At 42.3% G+C, this 15,987-nt stretch overlaps 1 protein-coding gene across 1 annotated transcript in view; it reads left to right on the top strand.

Moving 5' to 3' along the window:
• The window catches only part of CADPS (calcium dependent secretion activator), a 472,322-nt gene that overhangs the window by 416,309 nt on the left and 40,026 nt on the right, over positions 1-15,987 (top strand). Inside the window, 1 exon segment of the mRNA XM_059390086.1 lies at positions 10,180-10,212. Coding sequence (XP_059246069.1) covers positions 10,180-10,212 — 33 coding nt within the window.

Raw genomic sequence — 15,987 nt, 5'->3', positions numbered from 1 at the left:
AGGTCATGGCCTGCTCATTCCAGCAACAGCAGTACAGCAGCTCACAGGTTCCTCCCCTTAATGCGGATTATCTTTGTGAATCCTCCCCACAGCCCAGAGAGGTGCAGAGGAAGAGGGCTGCAACTAGAGGGTGCTGGGAATATTAAATTGGATGGTTCATGAACAACACAGAAAATAGTGCCTGGCACAGGGTAGAGACTCAGCACATGTTGCCTATTGTAACCGTTTTATTTCTTTGCCAGGTCTACCCGCAGAGCAATGCTATGCTGTCTGGTACCTGTGGGAATGGTCTTTATTTATCTCAAATGCTTTTCCTTTTCCCTGTTTCAATGTTTTTCCTGAAGCCTCATGTCCAGAGCTCTTATGAGTACTAAAATATTAATGAGCCTCTTGTTTTAGTACCAGAGTGTTTATAACTTTTTCAAGGTGTGGGTAGTGCTTCTATTCCACATTCTTCTCAAATCTAACCTGCCTTGTACACCATCTGAAATTCACAGACTTTTTTTTTTTTTTTAATTCTGGAAGGCATCAAGAGAAAACACTCAGTCTGGCACCCTATTATAATAAATAAGGACCTGAGGCTAGACAGGTAGCTGAGATTAATCAACTAATCAATGGGCAAATGAAGATTAGACACAGTTTTTTCATTCTTTTCCGTACCCCCACCGTGGCCTCTCACTTAATCATGTTCTAGTCCAGAGGTCAGAAAACCACAGGAAAGGATGAGAGAGTAAATATTTTTGACTTCACAGGCCACACAGTCTCTCAGCCTCTGCCCTTGTAGCGGAAAGCAGCTAGCAACACAATGTAAATGAGTGGGTGTGGCTGTATTCCAATTAAAACTTTATTTATGGACATTGAAATGTTAATTTACTATAATTTTCACATGTCAGGAAACATTTATTCTTCTTTTGATTTTCTTTCAACCACTTAAAGATGTGCAAACCTTTCTTAGCTCATAGGCCATACAAAAACAACAGGTTGGGTTTAGCCCATAATCCAGTCTGCCAACCTTTGTCTAGTCTATAAGATATGGAGAGGAACACACTTGGCACAGTCAACTCTCAGCTAACCACAAGTGAATTAAACACTAGTAATAATAGCTAATGATTATTGAGCTCTTACTGTGTACCAGGCATTGTGTTGAGCACTTGACAAGATGTTAAGCTGTTTGACCTCAGAAGAACCCTCTGAAGATGATAGTTGTTATCCTCATTTTGCAGATCAGGCTATAGAAGCTGTGGAAGGTTGAATAATTTTTCCCAAGGTCATTCCCAAGGTTCATCACTCCATTAAGTGATGGAGCATAATCAAACCAAGATCTGTGTGACCCAAGGCTTCTACACCTTCCACAAAGCATGCTTTCCTTTTCCCAGATCCCAGGCCATCAGTAGGTCAGAACTGGTTTTAGAAAGACACATCCCTTTCAGAACATCAACATCTTGGTGTGATGAAAGGACTCTGCACTCTATAGCCAGACTTGGGATTATACTCCAGTTCTACCAGTTACTGGTTGACCTCTTGAGAAGTGCTTAACCTTGCTGAGTCTCAGCATTCTTCTTTGAAGCAGGGAGGGTGAAATGAGCCTTCCCAGGCTCTACAGTGATGACTAACTGAGCTAATTATACATAAGGTGCCAGTACAGTGCCCCATACAGATGTGCTCAATAAAGATCATTGAGGATCAGGTGAAAATCAGGCCAGTCACTAATGTTTTTATAGCCAGGAAACCCAGGAATACCCAAATCCTGTCCTTGACCATCAGGGACCACCCAGCAGCTCCTCCCAGGGTAATACAGGCAATGAATAAAGGTAGGGGAATATGAGGTAAGGGAACACCTTAATAAGTTCTGGCTGTCCATTGCTGCATAACAAACTATGGCAGAATTGGTGGCCTAAAAGAGTCATTTTGTTTTGCTCACAATTTTGAGGGTCAGGAATCCAGGACGAGCTCAGCGAGGAGATTCTTTGATGCGTGTGGCTCTGACAGGGGTCATTCTCTGGGCCGCATCACCAGGTGGCTGTGCTGGGCTGGCTGATAATCTAATATGTCTTCATGTGGCTTCTTTCTACCTATATGGAGTCTCCTCCTACTGATCTTTTCCATGTGGCATGGGCTTCTGACAGTGTGGTAGTCTCAGGGCACTCCCACATATACCACCAAGGGTTTGCAAGGGTAAGGAATGGAAGCTGCCAGCCCTTCTCAAGACTTGGTTTGAAACTGGCATGGCATCATCTCCTTCATGTTCTGTGAATCAGAGCAGTCATAGGCTGGCCCAGACTCAAGGTGGACAGAGGAATAGACTCCACTTTTCCATGGGGGAGTGGCTCGCCCATACAGGGAGCAAAATCACTGATGACAAGCTTCTTTGGAAATAGGTTACCACATTGGGACCTGGGCCCTGGGTCCATATTCCAGTGCAGAGCACTAGAGACAGAAATAGAATAAAAGAGAGTCTAGGCTCAGAGCCAGCAAAGAAAAGAAGACAGCCTGGCTTCTTACTGCAGGGTCAGTCACACCCTGTCACCTGAAGCACTTTGGTGTACAGATACCCAGCTAGCCAGGAGACAACCCACCCGGTGCCCTGGAACCCGACCGATCAAATCAGCCCCTTTGCAGGTGGCAGGAAAAGAGAACGTAAAATTAATAGCCAACATTTATTGAACATGTACTTACATCCCAGGCCCTGTGCAAAGGTTTTTAATATACATTAACTTGTTTAATCCTTAACCTGCACTAAAAGAATCAATAGAAATCAAATGCTTAGAATAGTGCCCTGCACATATTAAACACTTTGAAAGACTATCCTTTTTTAAATTAATAATTCATACAACCGCCTTTTGAGGAGTTACTATTGTCACTATTTTCAAATGGGGAAGCTAATGTTTAGAGAAGTTAATTCACTGGCCCACAACAGGAAGGTGATAGAACTAGATGCCAGCCTCAGTGTCGAACTCGTTCCTCCACCTCCCCTCACTCTTACCCCTGCACTGTATTGCCCATGCTGCCTGAGAACAAGAGACCCTTTCAGCCCTTCCCACAGAGGCAACAAATACCAGTTCCTTTTGCCCACACTTTTTTTCAGTGTCTTTTTAAGGCTGCTGTAACTTAAAAACCAACTACAAGAAAATGCTAGAAACCTCCATCCTGGGTACTAAGTAAAGAGTGCCATGCCCAGAAGTTCATTCTGTCAACAGATTTGTACTGAGCCCCTGCTATGTATCAGGAAGTGTAGGCACTGAGGAGAGAGAGAGAAGTTCTTACTTTTCTGTTTTGTTTTCCTTTTTTAGAGATTTTATTTATTTATTTGTCAGAGAGATTGAGGGAATGAGCACAAGCAGGGGGAGCAGCAGGCAGAGGGAGAAGCAGGCTCCCGGCTGAGCAAGGACCCCAATGTGGCACTCGATCCCAGGACCCTGGGGTCATGACCTGAGCCGAAGGCAGACGCTCAACCGACCGAGCCACCCAGGTGTCCCAGTTCTTACTTTTCATAGACACGAGGATGGTAATAGATAATAAAATTCAACATAAGAGAGATGATTGTTTTTAAAGATTTATTTATTTGAGCATTGGTGAGAGGGGCAGAGGGAATCTCAAGCGGACTCCCCCACTGAGCTCTGAGCCCATAGTGGGGCTCATCCCATGAGCCACGAGATAATGACCTAAGCCAAAACCAAGAGTCCAACCCTCAACCGAGCCACCCAGGTGCCCTGAGAAATAATTATTTTGTGCCTGGTGGCGGTCCTACATAACATTTTTACATGCTGAACTGCCTCAGCTTGCAAAACAATAGTAGTAGTAATCCAGATCTCTGTGATCGCCTGGGTTGGAAAAATGGAGAAAGGCACAAAATAGCAAAATGATCCTTGCAACTGAAATCTCAAAAGCCAAAGGCTGAAGTAAATGTTGCTAGCCCCATGAAGTAGCAGCGTGGCTGGTCGTTTCTAGGCAGTAGCGAAGAAACCAGCTCCAAGCTCTGATGAAGTCAAACAAACTGGGGTGGCTTTAGCGTGTGTGGAGAATAAAACACTTCCTTGGTTGATGTTTTCTTAAGCGACCGTGGTGAGAAAAGAGAGCTCAGATAGTCACTAAGGCAGTGGTATCTGTTCAGACTTCTTTTTTCTTCCATCTTTGAGTCTTACCCACTAGATTTCTGTTTGCAAAAAGGGCCTAATCCACTTTTTCTTTCTTTCTTTCTTTCTTTCTTTTTTTTTTTTGTCTGTGCATTGATTTAATAGTATCAAACCCTGAGGTCCTCGTGGTCTGCACCTGGGTTGCTTTTTCCCCTAATGAAGCAAGAGAAGTGGTTTAAGCCCCCACCGTGCTTCCTATCAAAGCTACACAATGATTAACTCAGGTCCCCTTATTAGGACCAGGCAGAAGAAAATCCCTTAGTCATCAGCATTGTGAAAATCCCAGGATGGTGAATGTTCAATGAAAAGATTACCTTGGGCACCTGAAAAATAATGGAAGAGCTCAATAGAGAAACCATTAAGCCTGTCTACATACACTAAGTCAGGTGGAGGGTCGAGGTAATTAGCTGAGACATTCAGGCCAGAGAAACCGTTTTGGACGTTCTGCCCCGACTGAGTCATTGCAGACAATTATTCAAATCCCTCATATATTTTTCCCGTAGAAGCCATCTGAGGTTGTGTCTACACACACGCGCGCACACACACACACACACACACACAGGACAAGAGTTACATATGACTGGTCAGTAAAAGTGGCTTCTATTTACTTGTTTGTTTTTAACTGAATAATAAGCAGCTTAGGGGATGGGAGGTCCAAAGCTTTGACTTCTTAGCTGCATAACTTTAAGCCAAGTCTCTTCATCTCTTTGAGCCTCGGTTTCTTCAACTGTAAAATGAAATAATTAATAGGTGGTTATGAGGATTAAATATAACAAATGCAGTATTCCTGACTCATTGCCTGGCAAGACATAAACACTCAGAAATGTTACTTATAGTTACTAGTTGTGGATGGACATGACTCATTCTGTGTTTGGAGAGATTGTACACTTAGACATCATGGAAGGAAGGGGCCAGGAGTCGTGGAGCAAATGCCTTCCTCTACAGCCCCCAAAGTGGTGCCTCGTACATAATAAGTGTTCTTTGCTTCAAGCATGTGAGAACATGAACAAGTTGTTAGCTGACACTTTGTCTCCCTCCCATCATCCTTGGTTTCCCTCAGGCTTTCCTACCTTCTGTCTCCTTTTCTGACCCCTTTTCCCAGAACTGGGAAAGTCTTTCTGGGACTTTCTGGAGGTCAGGAGCAGGGGGTCCAGTACCCATGGATGCTGCTAGAGAAAGGGTATTCTTTGTCCTATCCGCGGGATGGTCAAAATGCAAGGATTTCAGGAAATGACATATGGATGAAGTCACAGTTCTTGCCTTTTCCTTAGGGTAGCTGAGTGCCTTACTTAGAAAAGGTGCCAAACCAGGTATCTGAGGCAAACCCCTCCCTCTCCCCAGAGCACCCCAGAGCACATGGCTTGGTCCCAGAGAGCAGGAGGTATGTGATTGTTGACTATAACTGAGAGCCCTGGCTTGGGGAAATGCCCACTTGCTCAGGCCTAAACTCAGCCATCCTGAGTTAGTGAACAGACCTTTGCCATCTGCCTCAAGGTTTTGAGGGTGAGTCTCTAGTCTACAAGATGTTCGGTGAATTGGCAGAAAGTATACCAGACTGAGAATCAGATACCTGTTGGTAACCTCGGGAGATTCTAGCATCCTTGCCCATGCACTAGAGATGAAGGGTGAAACTGTCACCACCATCACCAGGACAAGGAGCATGTACTTCATTTACACCAATAAGCCAGTATTTCCAGTAACCATGAGGTAAAGTTACCTTAAGCAGCTTTTACCCTGTGCCAGTACTGTCCTATACAGTTAGATGGGTTATCTCATTCAGTCCTTGCAGTATCCCTTTGAGTAAGATTATGATCATCCCATCTGCAGAGGAGGCTCAGAGAGGTTCAGTAACCTGTTCAAAGTCACCAAGCTAGAAAATGGCAAAGCCAGACTTCTAATCCCACCAATGCGGAGCTCATCTTAGCCACTTCACTAGGAGGATTTCATTTAAAGTTAAAAAAGAAAAGAAACTAGCACACACGTGCACGCACACACACTTCTGAGAGCACTGATGGGAAAACATACATAATGACAAAATTCTGTAATATAGGTAGTACCTTTAAAGAAATGGGTGTTTTATTCATTAAAATAACATCTATATATAATGGAAAAGCATCCAGTGTAGACTATAGGGCCTGTTACTGATTTGATCTAAAGACAGTGTCTGTCGTGCACTTGAATTTTTCTGACCCTTGGCAATAATTCTGAAGCCCTCATGGGTTGGGAGGATCTGGTCCTTCCTCTGAGAATATAGCTGGCAAAAACATATCCTATGGATACTGAAAATAAATGTGATATTTAAAGGCAGCACAGTTGACGGTAGGCAGGAATGAGTTCAGGAACCAGAGTTCTGATGCTGGCTTTGCAAATTTATTCACTATGCTATATCTCAACATCTATTCTCAAAAGACAGAACTGATGGAAGCTTCTCACCACTTAAGGAGACTAGAGTCAGAAGATGAAGCAGCCTTGGAGGTAACATTGTCACCCAGAGAAGGCTCACATCCAGAGCTCTCCACAGAGCTCCTGCTTGAGCTCCTCAACCATCAGAGATGACCAGTGCCTGGATGGACTGAGAGAGCTGTTTGAACCTTCTCGTGGTGCCCTTCATTCAACTTATCCATCCTGATTCCATGATCTAGAATCACCATGAAAAAGCTCAGTCTTTCCACATGGAATCTCCTTAATTAATACCAAATGAACATTTCATTTTCTAGGCAAGATCTCTCTGTTGTCATTTTCCTTATAAGAAGACGCTCCTGGGCGCCTGGGTGGCTCAGTGGGTTAAGCCGCTGCCTTCGGCTCGGGTTATGATCTCAGGGTCCTGGGATCGAGTCCCGCATGGGGCTCTCTGCTCAGCAGGGAGCCTGCTTCCCTCTCTCTCTCTCTGCCTGCCTCTCTGCCTACTTGTGATCTCTGTCTGTCAAATAAACAAATAAAATCTTTAAAAAAAAAAAAAAAAGAAGAAGACGCTCCTATAACCTCATCATTAATCTCCATAAAGTTCAGTGGCCAGAACCAAAAGTGATACACCACATTTTTCTAAACAAAAGTGGGACCACATTTCACTCTGAGCTATTTTTCCCTGTTACTATGGGATGGGAGGAAAATCACTAAGAGAGAATACAAGTCTGCAGTTATCCGGTGAGAAACAGAAGGCTGGATGTAGTCAAGTGTATGGTTTTTCATTCATGACATAGAGCTTGCCTGATCTTCCCAAACTGCCTTGAAAGGAATAGAACTTGACTGGTGTCATTCTCTGAATTGAAACTGCATGTTAGTGGTAAATGGAGAGTAGGCGTGTTTAAAGGTTGATCATTTCAGCTGTAGCAAAACTCTTACCAACTGCCAAGCACTGACTCCACAGAACAAGGAGGCAGTTTCTAGTCGAGAAGAATTATTTTACCAGCACCTGCCCCAACAATCACTGATGTTTGAATTCCTCTTATACATTTCTGCCATGAGGGAGGAGGTCAGGAGTCCCAAAGGAAATATAGGAGCTCAGGAGACCACATTTGAGTCCTGCCTTCTCTGCCTTCTGGCCTAGCTCATGAGCAAATGAATTCTTAAATGCTGTGGGGTTTAGTGTTCTCATTTGTAAATAGATATGCTTCATAGCCCCCATTTTGCTGGGTGGCTTCAAGAAGAACTGTAATGAATGTGCTTTGCAAAGCAAAAAACATCGTATAAATGTTAGATATTGTAAGTGAGGGAGACTTGAAAGAATGGAAAGCCACCTTCTTGCCCAAACTAAATTCTGCATCTGGAATGGACAGGAAAGATTTGGTGTTGGGACTCATTTAGTAGAAATGTTAATTGTGTGAAATCTGGAAAGCTTTCCTGATATCCCTTTAATGGCCCAGTGTGGGCCTTCTCCTTTTGCCCACCAGCCTTTGCAAGAGGTCAGCTTTCAGAATGTCGGCTTTCCCATTGACTCATGAATGGCTTCTCAATCTGGCCATTCCCTTGCTTAATTTTCAACCACCCTGAAGCCATCACTGGTCACTTTCTTTCTCTACTGCCTTCCTTCTGCCCATTTTTCCTGGGTGCCCTTTTTAAACCAGGTACCAAATATATTTGTACACAGCTGGGGAGACAGCTGTGAGCAAGACATGACATTCTGTGGGATACAGACATTGTACAAAATTACTGAATTACAGTTACAATCAGTGTTGCAAAGAAAAAGTGGAGGGGTCTAAGAGAATCTATAACAGGAGAATCTAGGAATTATCTTGGGTGCTGGTGATGATTCCAGATGTTTGGATGCATTGCCCTCTCAATAATTAATTGTGTGATATGTGTGGTCAGCCTTTTAAAGTTTATGAAGCACTTTCTCATATGCTTTTTTTCATTAGGTCAGGCCTCAGACCTGTGAAGTACCCAAAATTACACCCTATTCTAGAAACCAAAGCTATGGAACCTGATGGACTTGAGGGTCAACTAGTTCTGCCACTTAACAGAATTTTGGATGCTTAATCCCAGGCTCTTGCGCCCCCCAATCCCCACCATTGGTTCACTGGTTTCTCTTACTTGGGAGTTGGTATTGTGAAAAGTAGCTTTGGAAAAAAAGAGCAATAAGGGGAAATGCTCCCCTAGATCCTTTCTTAGGAGACATGTGGGTAGAAGCTGTGATTCCTGATATTGGTCTCACCCAAAGGGCAAGAAGAAGCCTACCTGTGGTGTGAAATGTGACCTGTGCCTTGCAGTCTTTGCAGTTTCCAGTAAGACTAAAAACCCTCTCTGACCCCAAATATAGCTCGTTGGTCTCACCTGTGCCTAGAGTAACATGACCTGGGTCCAAATGAAACAAAGAAGAGCAGACATACTCCCATAGGTGTTATTCCTCAAAGCCAGCTCTTCATTGATGTAGCCCAGCACACAGAGCCCTCCCACATTTGCTTATGAATTGATGGTCTTAGCAACCATTTGGTCGGTGCCTATGCTGTTCTAGAACTTTGTGTGCACTAACCTTCAGATGACCCAGCTGAAATAGGTATCTACTAGGGCTGCATTTTGCTGATGAGATAACTGAGACTCAGAATGCTGAAGTAGCTTACCCAAGGTCACGCAGCCTGTAAGTCATAGAGCTTGGATTGGAACCCAGATCTGACATTGAACCCCATACTCTCAAACATGACACTCTCTCCCCAAAACCTGAAAATAAATTTCATAACTACTTTCTGCACTTTTCATCTGAGGTTTTTAGTATTTAAAACCAGGAAACAGGGGCACCTGGGTGGCTCAGTCACTTAAGCTTCTGTCTTCAACTCAGGTCATGGTCTCAGGGTCCTGGGACCAAGCCCTATGTCAGGCTCCCTGCTCAGCGGTGAGTCCACTTCTCCCTCACCCTTCCACCTGCTCATGCATGCTCTCTCTCTCTTTCAAATAAATAAATAAAATCTTTTTTAAAAGCAAACCAGAAGGCACAATAGCAGGGGCTGGGCTTTAAAAGGCCCTGGTACCCTCCCAACCCCTCCACAGATACCTATCACCCTCTGGGTGAAAGACACCCACCCATTCACCGCATCCTCTCCCCTTGCAGATGCTTTGCTGAAACCCAAAGATTCCATTAGGACAATCTTGTGGCCAAATGACAAAAAGACACTAGGTACAAGAAGCCAAAGCAACCTTAGTTGCTTTTCCATACTAGCAAGCCTCTACTAATCAGTTTGGGTTTAACCAGAGTCACTTTTCTCCTTTTTAAAGGACAGAAAAAATACAAAACTCCCGCACCAGCCACGGGATCCCAATCAGTAAATATTTGCTCATTTTCTTTATTTTCCTTCTCTTCTTTCTCTCTTTTCTTTTCTTTCCTTCCTTTCTTCCCTTTCTCTCTCCCTCTCTTTTCTCTCTTTCTATCCAAAGCAGTGGCTATGGCTTGGGGAAGAAAATAACCATCACATTTTATTTTTAGTATCTTTCTATGTTTCTTGGTCAGCTCCGAGTGGCCAGCCTACTGTGTTAACTGATGATGACACACAGCCCAGAGCTGTGGACCATGAAGCATGAACACCAGCCTTACTCCTGCCCTCTCTTTCCTCCGTAGGTAAAGGCCGCTTCCAAATATGTGGATGTACCTGTGAGTATTTGAAAATTGTTTTTGTGGGGGATTTTTGCTTTCATGAGAAATTTAATGGCACTGTTTTCATTAGTTGCTGACTTGAATCACCAGAAAGAGAGAAGTGAAGAATATTTCACGGTAGGGCACCTGGGTGGCTCAGTGGGTTAAGCCTCTGCCTTCGGCTCAGGTCAGGATCCGGGAGTCCTGGGATGGAGTCCCACATCGGGCTGTCTGCTCAGCAGGAAGCCTTTTTCCTCCTCTCTCCCTGCCTGCCTCTCTGTCTGCTTGTGATCTCTGTCTAATAAATAAATAAATAAATCTTAAATAAAAAAAAAAAAAAAGAAGAAGATTTCATGGTAAAACTTTTTTCAGATGAGGAGAGAGTATGGTTTCTTTCATCAAGAAGAAAGATCCTATTTGAGGGTAAACCCTGTTGCCTTTAATTTCATTTTCCTTGGTTTTTCTGATACAGTCATTCTGTTATCATCCTGCCCACCTCTCCTCTGCATGCACACCTTGGGAATAGCTGGGAGCTAGAAATTTGCACAAGGTTGCCAGTATTTTTTTTTTAAACAAATAAATTCTGAATTTGTTCATTTTGGGGTCAGTTCTGCAATTGTTTTAAGGAAACCTTACAAAACTGCTTATAATTAGTGCAGACCTCATTAATGAAGAGAGCTCTCAAAGTTCACAGATAAAGCACTTGTGGTTGCCCAAAATTTACATTTAAATTGAGGTTAAGTACTACACATGAATGCTGGAGTGTGGGATTACCTGTGATAAGTCAGGATACATTTATAGACAGACTTTGCCCTGCCTATTAGCAAAATAAAATTGGAGAGATTTAAATATATTCCAATAAAGGGGAAAAGAAAATGATTCTGTTTCTCCATTTCTAACAAAAGAGGTGTGAGTCTATTATAAAATATTAAATTTAGAGAGCTTATCTCAACAGCCACCAAGGGTCTTGAACTGAACGTTTCTCATTCTGAACGTGGTTAAGTACCCTCCTTGTTCAAATACTTATTTGTTAAAATTTGTTTTTTTCTAAAAGGATTTATATTAACATTTAAATTCATTTCCCCAGGAAGCTAAGTGTGTAATGGTTTATTGGCTTATTTCTCAAAGGATGGCAAAATGGAAAATTGGAGTGAATTTAGCATTAGCATATATTTTGTTTGTTTAATGAAAGAATGTACAATCAATAATTATGCTTTGAATTTATATAATACTTCTCATCGAGGGACCTCAGACTCCTTCATGTAGATAGTCTTTATAATGGAGAAGAGAAAAAACTCTCATATAACTGCAGCAAGGAGAGGCATTAAGTAATTTCTTTTCCCAAGCCCCAAAGTATGAACTTTCAGCTCACAGGGAGCAAACTACTCAAATTCTCTGGGCATGTTTCTCCATCCTTAAAATAGAGGTAATAATATCCAAGTCACGGGTTTGCTGTACAGATGAAATGACATGTTTATATGGGACTCTCAGCACCATACCTGACCCTCACTAGACATTTAGCAATAAGGGGCCCATGAGTGGGGGAAGGGGGAGCCCACACCGTATTGCACAGCTGGGAGTAGGGAGGGAGGATGACTTTGCTGATGGTAGCCCTGTCCTGTACTAGTCTTCAGCAGTAACAGAAATTGAAATTCCAGGCTCCCAACCCAAGGGTCTGGTGGCTGAAGTCGTTTTCTGTAGACCTCCAAGTGGAGGGGAGAGCTCACCAACGAGGTCTGAACAGATGCCCAGTAGGCAAGACCCAAATAGATGGAGAAACTTGATCTGGCAATCATTACTATCAACTGAAATTATTGGGGAGGTCCACTTATTTGGGGGACATAAAAAAAATCAAATATCAGCAATTTTGTGTGGTACGACCTCATTCCTACTCACCAGTTTTAGATTTATTGTAAGGAAAAAAAAATGGACTGTACCTCTACAGGAAAGGAACAAAAATGCATCAGCAGAGTTTACACCCTCTAGGGAGACAGAAAAAAATGATGAGGCTTGTTCCAATATGTGGTATATTTACCAGTTTGATATATGGTACAATAATCATAATCGCAATTGCAACCAAATCCTTTATATAAAGGATTCACTGCATGCTAATTGCTCTTCTAAGCATGTTACATTTAATTTCTACAACAGCCTCACTTTAAAGATGAGAAAATGGAGGCATAGCGTTGTTAACTTGCTCAGGGTCCCACGGTTGGTAAGTGGCAGAGCTGAGAGTTAAACAATTCCCCTTAAACACGATGCCATCTGCAAGATGATTTTAGTACACAAACATCTTTCTTAGGATAATTGAGTAGTTATCTAGTGAGTATTAGAAAAAAATGTGGTTAGTACATCAAACCCATGATTTCACCAATCATTATGGCTAAGGACAAAGGTTAAATTTAAAATTAAGTTAACATGTATTTTTATACCAGTAGTATTATAGTGAGAATATTGTGTTTTAGTAAATAAGCAATTTTATAGAAAATAATAGTATGTAATACACTGTATGTCTATTGTTTACTTTATCCTAAATAATAGTAATCATTGACTTCTCAAAACAACTACATGGGGGTGGGGCGGGTAGTACCAGCTTCACAGTTGAAGAAATTGAGGCATAGGAAGGTTAACAGCATGCTCAAGATCACCTGGCTAGTAAGTCAGAGATTGAGGATTTAAGTGCCAGCAGTCTGATGATGGAAACTCTCTAGTGTAGCATTAGCTCTCACTCTACCATGGAGGGAATATTTACACCCTGGAAATTGGCAGGTGCTACACATGAAGGTTTGTTGTTTTGTTCTGTTTCATTGTTTCTGTTCTCTGTTTTGAAGAGCCAGCGTCCCCGCATACCAGCTCTTAAATCAGTGGTCCTCACACCAGAATGGGGAGCATTAGTACTTGTTTTTTTGTTTTTTGTTTCTAACTTTGTGTTTGTTTTTGTCCTTTTGAATAGAGATTTCCAGCCCCTAGTGTCCAGAGATTCTAGTGCAGTAGTTCGGGGGCGGGTGGTGGGGGATGGGGGGCAGTGGTAGCTTGGAAATCTTTTTCTAAAGAGCTGATCTGTAGTGCAAGTTTGGGAACCAAGGGACTAATTTCAGTGACTTTGGACCTTGGCTACATCTTGGAAACACCTGGGGAGCTTTGACGAGTATTAGTGCTAGGTTGTTTGCCAAATTAAATCAATCTCTGGGGTGTGGGGTCTGAGTGAGTATTGTTTAAAACTCCCCAGGTCCTTTTCATTGGCAGCCATGTTTAACAACCATGGATAAAATCATCTCCTGAGTTGTTTCTGGCTCTGCAGTCTATAAGTTCATCTGTGTTGCCTTGGGAGGTTTTTGGCACACGGCTTATTAGGTCAGTTCCTTGTGAGGACTAGTAGTTAGTTACATTGGAGATTTGTCTCTTAATTATCCACACTACTGGAAAGAAGTGCTGTTACCAGTCATTCAAAACACTGCATAATCCCCAAAGCCTATCTCTTTGTCTTAGAGGTAATATTTAACCCTCTGGTATACATAGCAGATTTGCATTTCTAATTAGGGCTTGCTTAGGTGACTGAAAATGTAAATTTGTTTTCAAGCTCAGAAGTACCTGGTAGGGGCAAGCTAGGATTAAAAGATTCTATTTGTCCTAAGCCACAGAGTGGTTTCTCATCCACCACACGTGGATGGAGTTAACTATACAGAGACTTCTTGCTTTGTGTTGTATATTTGCTAAAGTCCACAGCCTTTCCCTTCAGCCTGCCGAAGCCACATTTAAAATAAACAGTGTGAGGTACTAAACGTCATCACCTAGAGTTTTTCCCCCCACTGTGTTCAGAGAGCAATATGGTATAAAGCTAATGTAGCTAATAACATCAGCTGTTTGCTGAGAATATTTCCCATCTATAAATGTATGTTAGCTTGTTTGTCTGGGAATAGTTTGTATTTTCACCATTTTGTTTGGACCTTTCCTCAATGACAGAGGATCACCGCAGTGACTCTGGCTTTCTCCAATAGTCACCTAGTGACCCTGTACCCACAGAGGAATCGGGACAGCTTGCCTTTGCCCTTGAGAGTCCCAGCCCCCAGTGGTTGAGGAATCTAGGGGCTGGGGCTGTTGTTTGCTCAGGGCATCAGGAAAAGTGATAGCACTGTTATCAACTCACTCCTGTTTCAAACAATTACCCTCTTCCCCCTTCCTGGTCCACCAACAGAGGGAGAACAAACTTGTCAGATCTGGTTGTAAAGCTGGAGAGAAAGGAAGAAGGTTGTGAGAGGAGACCTAGGGACTTTATTATGAGAAAATCACGTATGTTGGCATGCAGGGACTTTGTCTTCTTTATTTGATGTTGGTTTCTCTGAAGCCCCTTTCTTCTTCTTGGTTCCAAAGTAGCTTCCAGAGATAGGTAAGGCTATGAAGTCATATAATATTGTGGGGCAGGATGGGGAGGGGAATCATAGTGGCTCATGTTTGTATAGCAAATTTATGGCTTTTGAGGCATTTTGACATACGTTATTTTAACTGATGGTCATAACAACCCCTGAAGGTAAGTAAGTTGGAGAGCCATTATTAATCCATTGGACCCAGGAGAAATTTAAGTTATATATTTGCAAGTTCCAGTTGGTGGGGGAATCTAATAAAAATTCACATAGTGTGACTGAAGAGCTTACAAAAAAGAGGTGGGGAAATAGGCTTATTCATTCATGGGTTTGTGCATTCAGCACATATTTATTGAGCACCTACTGTGTGCCATGCCTCATTCCGCGTGCTAAGGATACACTAGAAAATAGATCAAGTAGAACCCTTATATTCATGGAGTCATGTTCTAATGAGAAGACAGACAAATAAGCAAATACATAGTACAATGTCAGATATTGATATGCATGATGAAGAAAAATAAAACAGAGTCAAATGGTAGCAAACCATGGAAATTTTTAACTACATAGGTGAGATGAACCACACTGACATTTTAAAATAAGTTTTTAAAACTTAAATGCCCCTTCAATGACAGTAAATTTTGTGGAAAGAGGGGTGGTGAATATAACCGTTACTGTAGGTTCCTAACGTTGCAAGATACTGATAGGTCTACTGAATTGAGCTTTGAATCTTAGCTCTAAAATGGCTGCGTATGTCCAGGAAAAGGCCATATCTGCCTCAAGAATCACCAGGGAAGAAATGGAAACAGTACTAATAAGTTTCTCAAGTCCACCCAGGTAGGGGTCCCCATCCCTGCTGAGAATGCCCTTTGATGTGCGGTTCCAAGGGAGAGAAGGCGTGATGGGCCAGTTTAGAACTGAGATCTATCACTTACATCTCATTGGAGAACCTCTATTGTTTCCTATCATAAAGCTGTAACAATTATAGGACCATCACAGAACCTGCTCAATCCATTCGCTGAAAATTGCTTGAAAGTGTAACAGTTGACTACTGTGGCTTTGGATTGTCCTCATTGTTTTTCAAATTAATACCTTGTCATTGTTTCAGCAGGTGTTAAGAAATGTTACTAGCATCCCAGGGGCCAAGCATTGGCCCTTTCCTTGATAATTGTTTGCTTTGTATCACCAAAAAAAAAAAAAAAAAATACAGTCCTACTGTTTCCAAACCTTCCTCATTTTCACCCTGGAAATTACACAGAAGTGTTAACTAACTTCAATTTGCAGTGCCTGACAGTCACGTCTTGTAGAGAAATGATACTTTGTGATCTAAGGTAAATCACAGTAATGAAAACTAATCTTGTTTAGTTATTAGCAAACATACATGTCTACTGTGGAAATTTAAGGGGTTTGTGGCAGCTCTCCTGATGACCCATAT

Source organism: Mustela nigripes, chromosome 2 (assembly GCF_022355385.1).
Source record: "Mustela nigripes isolate SB6536 chromosome 2, MUSNIG.SB6536, whole genome shotgun sequence".
NCBI classification, from domain to species: domain Eukaryota; kingdom Metazoa; phylum Chordata; class Mammalia; order Carnivora; family Mustelidae; genus Mustela; species Mustela nigripes.
This window is presented reverse-complemented; position numbering and strand designations above follow the sequence as displayed.